Raw genomic sequence first — 8,447 nt, 5'->3', positions numbered from 1 at the left:
CCGCCCCCCCCCCCCCCCGGCAGCATCCCGGATTATCAGCCGGTGCCAGCAGCCCGGCTGAGATTAGGCGAGTTTGCTCCTCCCTCTCCGGGTAATGCCCCGGCGCGGTGGGCCCGGCGCCGGGGCACCTGCCGGAGCCGGCTCCGCGCTGCCCTCGCCGGGGAGTGGGGAGGCGGATGGTGGCGGCTCCACGCCAGCGCCGCTGCCAGGGCCGGGCCGGGCTCACACCGCCCGGGGTGGCCACACACAGGCCTGCTGAGCCAGGGCTGCCTTGCCGTGAAGTCACCTTGGGTGTCTCCTGACGAGAAAGCCAAACTGGATCAACTGCCTGTGGGTAACCGACAGCTGACTGTACTGCCAGAGGCTGTTTGTATTCTTCTGTGGGTAGCACCCTTATCTCAGGGGGATAGTCCTGGCTTGTCATCCCTGCTTCCAGATTGCTGTACATTTTGCAACGTGAAGTTACTGAATCAAGAACAGACCTAGCACCAGTACCTTCCTCTGCAAGTTCAGATTTACCACCTCCCTGTAAGCATCCTGGCCAACAGGTGATAGACACCTTGCAGCGTCTTTGTAGCCCAGGAGCTATTATTTTCTGCAATTTATTCACTGCTGAAAGCTAGGATACTTTCTCAAGAGGCAGAGGGTGTGGCCTTGAATGTCTTTGGAGGGAGGAGAGGAAGGAATGTAGGTCTTGCACTCTTCGTGTAAAATACAAAAGGCATCACTGCATTTACACTCTGCAGACAGTGGTGGCTGTAATTGCACCTTGTGAGAGGCCTGTCAATATGTCATAGCTATGATGTGAGAAAGCCTTCTGGACTGAGCCCTTTGGGAGACTTTGGTGGAGGAAATTCAAGAGTTAAGCTCAGCTCAGTTCAGCCATGGATTAGGATGCCACGGTGCTCACGTCTAGCAGCCAGGGCTAGGCATGTGCCAGATTGCAACTTCAAAGCAGAAATTAAGTGCTGCAACTGCAGAGCACCTCCCATGTGTAGGTAGCAACTGAATGTTGTTTGTTTGTTTTTAGATCGCAATCTTAAACCAGTCACTTTTCCTTTTTACAATCGCAATTTAGGCAATTAAATTTACTCCAAGTCACACTTTAGAAGCCAGTCCTTTATTGGATCTCACCCTCGCTGACTACTTAGGAAACTCTCTGCTTTTGATCCTACTGATGCACCATAAATGAGATTCTGCAGATTCTGCTCAGTCAGTATAAAAGAACATTCGAGGATAAAGAAGTTTGACTTTCACTCCTTGCCATATGGAAAACATACGCAGCTCATCTCTGTTTAGTTGGATTCCAAGGCGTGGCTCATCAGATAACTCACTGATTATTCTGGACGACAGCAAAAGGGTGGGCGGGGGGGTCACCGTGACAATAACTTCCAATTCTGGTCAGAAAAGCTGGACTGAGGAGGACTGTTTTTTTCTCTGCAGTCTCAAGCTTAAGGCTCAGTCCTGGAATCTCAGCTGAGTCTGGAGAAGCAGTGGATGGGAAGTACTTTGTTATTTCCACCTCCCAAGGAAACTGTAATCTTTGCTTTGTGGATTCAGCCCTCACCCAAGTATCCTGTACACCCCAGGGGAGTGCTGTGCTGTGATGCGACAACATTTTCTAACTACACCAGCTGCAGAGCCGGACACCCACTGACTTGGTGGCACTTTCTGCTCCATCTGGTTGCTTATAAAGTCTTGGTTCAGATCGGCACTTTCTGGTTTGATGGATTCATCTTTGTTGCCTGACTACCCTCTTATTCGTATCTTCATCCTTCAGATCAAAAAGACTCAAGCAAACCACTCAGACAGTGCACGCAGGGGCTGAGGCAGGGTGAATCTTTTTTGCTGAAGAGTTTTGAGGGCTGCTGTCTCCCGATGATGAATTTTCAGTCATTCGCAAAGCTCATTTCTCTCACAGTCCTTTTTTTTTGCGTGTGTGTAAGCACTATTTTGCATGGTAGTGGTTTTCTAATTCACAAGTCCGTACTTTGGATACAGGATGTAGAAGATGAACTTAGATTAAAAATTGCATGTTTGCAATTGTGTACAGAGTGATGGAAGAGTATTTCTTGAGTAAGTTGAAATAAATATGCAGGTGGATTAATCTGTCAGTTAAAAAATCATCTGTAGAATTTTTGAAGTGTTCAGAACTTGAAGGGGATAATTTTATATTAGTTTAAGCTTTTGTGCTTGTTTTCCTGTTTATTGGTTATTTCTGTTTGTAAAAACTCAATGCTGAGTTTTGGGACATCTGCGAGTCCTCCAGAAGGCAAAATAGATTTAACTTTAGCTCCCTGAGGAAGAATAACCCTTCAAATAAGCTTTTTTCCCTCTTCATCAGTGGATAATTTAAAACATCCTCTTTCTTTGTGGCTCTTGAGCTTTGATTCTCAAGTGTACTTAAGGGCCTAATTAAATGGGAATTAGGTATTTGAATTCTTGTGTGGCCCTAAGCCTTAGGGTTTAACTGACTTTGTGACACTCTGTGCCTCTTGCCTTGCAGGTGTGGGTATGGCCATGAGAAAAATGGGAAGCATGGCCAAACCAGATGTTTACATTATTAAGGATGGGGACACAATCACCGTAAAAACAGAAAGCACCTTCAAAACTTCACAGTTCAGCTTCAAGCTTGGTGAGAAATTTGAGGAAAATACCTTAGATGGCAGGAAAACTCAGGTGAGTATACCAGTCTTTCTACTGAAAAAACACAATTCTTTGGGTGTTTTACAGATGGAGACGCTATTTAAAAATCAGTTTTGACATCCATACTAACAATGCTTTATTTGATGAACAGCTGTCGCTGTAAGTCTCATTGAAATAAATTTTTTTTTCCTGGATTAAGCAACTTCCAAAGAGGGAAAAATGCTGAAACCAATAATGTCTTGTGTATTTTGTTGTTTTCAATTTGTAGCAGAAGCATTGTGTTAATAAAACTAACAGACCTCTAAATCCATGTTAAAGCCAAATGCCACTTCATTTGAAGCCTGTGGAAAAAAATCCCATTGATGTTTAATCAGAGGCAATTCAGCCCTAGGGTTAACCTTTCTGCTCAGTCTCATATTTGCGTAACAAGAGAGCCTGGTTCAGTGTGCAGTGGGATAACAGACACACAAGGCATACATGTGAATCACAGTCCCTAATCTCCAGTTTCAGAAGGCAAAGAGCCTCGCCCTGCACCAAGTAGGGAGAATATTCATCCAAAAGGAGGTTAAACACAAAGAAGCCCTCAAATATGTCTCTCTCATTTCTTTGTGTGAGTGCTCTCTGTGTACCCCCTCCCCCCCCTCCAGCCACACGCTTGCAATTCATCTATTATTGCAAGATCAGATAAACGTTACACAAAAGCTCAAAGCCCACGTACAAAGAGATTAACAGAGAACATCGTCTGCTCTTGTTAACTGAAATTGTGCACGCTGTCAAAGGTCTGCCTGATGCAGGAATGTGTCAGAGCAGTGAGTGAACAAGCAGCGAGCTACTGTAAGAAGAGGATCAATAAAACGTTTAAGATAATATCCTGGCTTTGTAGACATCAGTGGCAAAATTACTGTTGAGTGAGCTGGGGTGGGAATTTTTTGTTTGGAATAAGGTGTTGGAAAGCCTCAGTTTCCACCAAACGTCATGGGTAAAATATTGATGTTCGGGTTCTTCTTTCAGACCCTTGTCAGCTTAAAAGATGATGGGTCATTGATTCAGGAGCAGGAATGGGATGGCAAGAAGACCATAATAACACGGAAACTAGTGGATGGACAATTGGTGGTGGTGAGTTCAGTCTCGCTTTCTGATCCCTGAGTGCTGCTGGCCGGTAGCCTGAAAAGTAAAAGATCTTTTTCCTTATAGTCTGTACTGAGGCAAATTAATAAATCCATCTCTTTATCTTCTAGGAATGTGACATGAATGGTATCAAGTGTATTAGAGTCTACCAGAAAGCATGAGGGCACCTTCACGTTCAGTAGGAACTTGCTACAAACAACTCAGTTCAGTGGACAGAGCTCCTTTACACTCCGTATTTTCCTTTTCCCTGTTTTCTAGTATTTCAATGGACTGAGTAGCTGAGTGCAATCCTTTTTAAAAGCCGTGGTGTAACTATTATGTAACTATTCTGAACTTATGAGGCTATTAAATAAAATTGTCAAATATATGAAGTGGAAATGTTGTTACTATAGTGGAATTTTAAAGTGAGGTTTTATAAAAACTCAGTTTGGTTTTAGGCTCTACTACAAACTGCCTTCAGTTCAAGATAATGCAATATATGGCAACGAACAGTTAATAGCAAGCTGAATTTTGACCAGCATCCTTAATTGCTAAGGTAGAAAAATCTGAAATAGAAAAATCATTCAGAGTTCAGGCTCTAGAGTTGTTTCTAACTTGCATGTTACAAAGTAAATAGAATTGGTGGGTATAAAAAAGAGATAAGCTTTGTTGGTGTTTAAGTAGAGGAATGTATTTTGAGGGGTTAGTTCATTTTTTCATGTTTCAAACCCACAAACTTAGCTGAAAAAATATATGCTGGTGAGCCAACGGACATGATAAACTTAAGCAAACACATACATGCTTTACTGAAAGGAAGCCTTATTTTGAGAAGACTCTTTGTTTTCCTAGAAAAATTCTTATTTCCTGTCTAGTAACATTCTAAAAATTCTTAACCAAAATCTACTGAAATACTGCCTAAAACTTAAAACCTCATTTTATTTTTTTTTTTAAACTAGCTTGAAACACCTAGCAATGGAGTTTATATGCTTTAAAGTGCCATAATAAATAATCAGAAACATCAGTGTCTTGAGTATTACTGTTACACTGGTTGGGAAACTAAGCCTATGATGCTACTATTCTTCCAAAGAGATGTCGGATCAGACAAAATTAAAAAGGTTTAGGTGAATTTCTGTCACACCAGTCAAACATGTCCTAAAAGTGAAACTGTTTGGTGACGGGTGATGGGGAGATTTCTATCAGATTCAGAAGCCTGGGGGATCATGCAATTGCACGCTTCCAGTTTGCAGCATCAGTCGTTGCAGAATCCATTGCTACTTCAACCCTACTGATATTTTAGCTGCTCAGTGCATGTATCATATTACTGAGCTTACCCTAATAGCAGAAAAGTCTGTTCTTTTATGTTCATCGTACCAACCATGGAAAATTACTTTTCCCATAATTTTGGACCATTTACCCTTTTCATAATTTCCTGACTCTTTATGAATCATCCCCTTTACCTATGTCATCTGAAAGAATTTATAGCTGGAGCATATTTCTTGCAATTTTATTTTTTCATGATCTGCTTAAAAGTAAATATTTTTCCTGGTCCCCTAATGTCTCCTTCTTGAGTTGGCCAATCTTCATATCGCCTTCATTTAGTATTTTTCCTGACTTTAACATGAACCCTGAAGATCTGTGCCGTATTCTTATATGGGACATTAGAAACAGGTTTTTTTGGTTTTAGGGGAAGGAATCTCCCCATAGAAACAACAGAAACAGAAAACAAACCGATCTGATGAGGAACCTGGTAAGTTTATGATCAGAAATATACTAAATAGTAGCAGGAGAATGGGTGCAGCAATCCATGGCATGATATACAAATCCTGCCTCCCTTCCAAAAGAAACAACACTACTGCTTTAAGCGGGACATTATGCTGCCTTTGGGGTCACTGGTCTATCACTTACCACTGCTTGTTTACTCTTCTGAGACTGGGTAGTGTTAATTGTTTATCTTCATTTGAATGGAAAAAGCTTCCAATGTCTTTTATAGGACATCCGTTTTGATTACAATGAGATCACTTCTTGTAAAACAAAAGGCAGAAGAGTATCTTTTTAGAGCGATTTCCTTTGGAAACAAGGCTTATAAAGTCTGTTTGTGTGTGTGCGTGCTCTCTGATTTCAGCCGCATGTGAAGTAGAGGCTAGAGGTCCCAAGGATAATTATTCTTCCACAAACGTCATGAAAATAGGTGGCCTGATGAAGGAGATAGACCATTAAAGTGCCTTGATGATGGAAAGACTGCACATGGAAATGACACTTTGTTTGACATTAAATGGAAGAAAAACATTATAAGCCCTCTTGGCACACATAAGAAGTTATCTTAAACACAAAAGTTGACCAATGGTAAGACGCAGATCAACAGGAAACTGGAATTCTTTAGAGTTAATTCTCCAGAACTACTTAGGCTTACATATTTATTTGCTTTATTTTGATGTTCGCTTCAGCCTATGTTGCTGATAACTTCAATGTAAGTGTATTGTGACCTGGAACTACCATATATACAACCTGTTTGTATTAGATAAGACCATATACTTAAGACGACCATTGTTTTGTAGCACTGCAAGCCAAGATTTATAATGCTCAAGACTTGAAAATAGAATTCATTTCCAAAATCCTTCTATTTGTTATTATACAAGCCAAAAGTTTTACTCTTCATGAAGTGTGTATACACCACGTTCTCATCACTGTAAAATAACCAATTGTCCTGAGATTTGAATAACTCTCTGTAGTTCACTGTATCACATAAGATGGCAGAAAATAAGACTTCTGAGAACAACTGAAAAAGAAGAAATTACGCATTATCCATCCAGGACTGCTTTATAATGCTACAGAATTATGAAATAAGGAGACAAGTTCTGTTGTGACATTTTAGTGCATGTTTTTGAAAATATTTTGGAGGGATAAAAGAAACACGTTCAGCAAACTGAAGCTGCAAGTAAAACTTGCTCAATTAATCGGTGGTGAACTGGGGTAAAGGAGTAGAAAATGAAGTTGTTTAGCAATTTAGATCTGATATTCTACCACATTAGGGAAATCTCTTGTCTGAGCTCTCCAGGAACACTAATGAAACAGCACTGTGCTTTGGGGAGACTGTACTGGCTCTATACAATGCTCAGACTATCAAAGATTTTCCTGTTATGGTTTGCTTATATGATTTATTTCAAAATCCTAATCCTACTCTGCCTGCAATCTCTGCAATTAATACTGGCCTTTCCTCTCCCCTCCCTACCTCACACATGCACTTCAGATCAAAGTTTTTTAAAAACAAAGTTCCTGTTATGGTTTGCTTATATGATTTATTTCAAAATTGTTATCCTACTCTGCCTGCAATCTCTGCAATTAATACTGGCCTTTCCTCTTCCTCTCCCCTCCCTACCTCACACATGCACTTCAGATCAAAGTTTTTTAAAAAACAAAGTCAATGATGGGAAATCTCTCAGTTTTCTGAGGTTATGGTCCCACTGTCAGCTGTCAGCTCTCCTAAAAAAAGGCAATGATTATTTCTCCGAGTGTGAAGGTCAAGTGTAGGAAGATAGTTTTGCTCTGCCAGTGGCTACTTGAGCAATATTAACTGTGAGACTCAAACATCCAAAAAGAAAATGAATCATTGAATAAACACTATTTTTTTTTTCAGGTTAGAACCTAAAAATCTAGTATTGTTCATTCTAGTGAGTATAAACAATAATCAACCTTGTCTACTTTTATATAATATTATGTCCAATATATTCTGTTGTTCATAAAGCAGTCCATTCAAGGTAACTTTTATTAAAGTCAGATGCTGAAAATAAGTGCCCTGTAAGTATCTTTCAGGGTCCCAAGGGGCCTTGACCGCGGGGCTTCCCCTGACCCCTGCCCATGAGCCCAGGAACCCCATTTCAGCTCAGCCTGGGGCGTCAGTCCATGCCTGAGCTAGTTGTTAGAGGATCAGTCTCCAGCTCAAATACCTGCAGAATTTACACAAAAGTTCCTGCATTAAACTCACTTCTATGAAGGAACTGCCTTATAAAGGGCTTGTATTCTACTTAAAACTGTTCCACAAAAATAAAAGCAGTAATGCGGGCCAGCTCCAATCAAACCTTTGTTGGTGACTCCTTCCCTGCCTGACTATGTGCTAACACAATGAATGGATTAGAAATCCTTTGCACTATGTTGATTATTTGTGCTTGTAGGGGATAAAAATCCCACACAGTGTGATAGTGGGTGGGAGCAAGTTAACATACATTGATTATTCTTTGATGCCTCATTTCAGTCCCATTGTTCAGCCCTGGGAGGATTTAGCACTATTTTCATAGTTTTTGGAGAAAATCCAGCATCTGTGTAAACACATTTTTGTCCCATGGTTCTCCTTCTAGCTTTGGCTTTTCAGCCCTTTTACATCAAATTAAGATTTTGTTGACGCTTCCCAGAATGGTTTTACTTCATACTATTATTTCAGAGGAAAAGGAAACATTATTAGAAACCCCGCTCCCAAGAGTGAATTTGGCTTCCTTTCCAGCAAAAGTGTTTCCAAAATCAATTCCCTCTACCAGATGGTCGTAATTATATTCTGGAGATATTTACAGGTGAAGTCCATTATAGTTTTGGAAGAAATGTAAAGTTTCAGCAATAAGTGCAATCCAGAATCAGTTTCAGATAATGTCCTGCAAAAATCTACTGAATCCCAAATATTATAGTTGAGACTTTAAAATAAATAA

The 8,447-nt window shown here is 40.6% G+C and overlaps 1 protein-coding gene across 1 annotated transcript in view; it reads left to right on the top strand.

The window, feature by feature from the left end:
* The window catches only part of LOC103893325 (putative fatty acid-binding protein 5-like protein 3), an 11,354-nt gene extending 6,580 nt beyond the window's left edge, over positions 1–4,774 (top strand). Inside the window, exons 2-4 of the mRNA XM_019470227.1 lie at positions 2,464–2,679; positions 3,658–3,762; positions 3,885–4,774. Of these exons, the coding sequence (XP_019325772.1) occupies positions 2,464–2,679; positions 3,658–3,762; positions 3,885–3,935 (372 nt within the window). The 3' untranslated portion in view covers positions 3,936–4,774. The remainder of the gene's footprint in view (positions 1–2,463; positions 2,680–3,657; positions 3,763–3,884) is intronic.
* The last annotated feature ends 3,673 nt before the right edge of the window (positions 4,775–8,447 follow it).

Source organism: Aptenodytes forsteri, unplaced genomic scaffold (assembly GCF_000699145.1).
Source record: "Aptenodytes forsteri isolate BGI_AS27 unplaced genomic scaffold, ASM69914v1 Scaffold206, whole genome shotgun sequence".
Taxonomy (NCBI): domain Eukaryota; kingdom Metazoa; phylum Chordata; class Aves; order Sphenisciformes; family Spheniscidae; genus Aptenodytes; species Aptenodytes forsteri.
The sequence above is the reverse complement of the archived record's forward strand: the minus strand, read 5'-3'. Positions and strand labels throughout refer to the sequence as shown.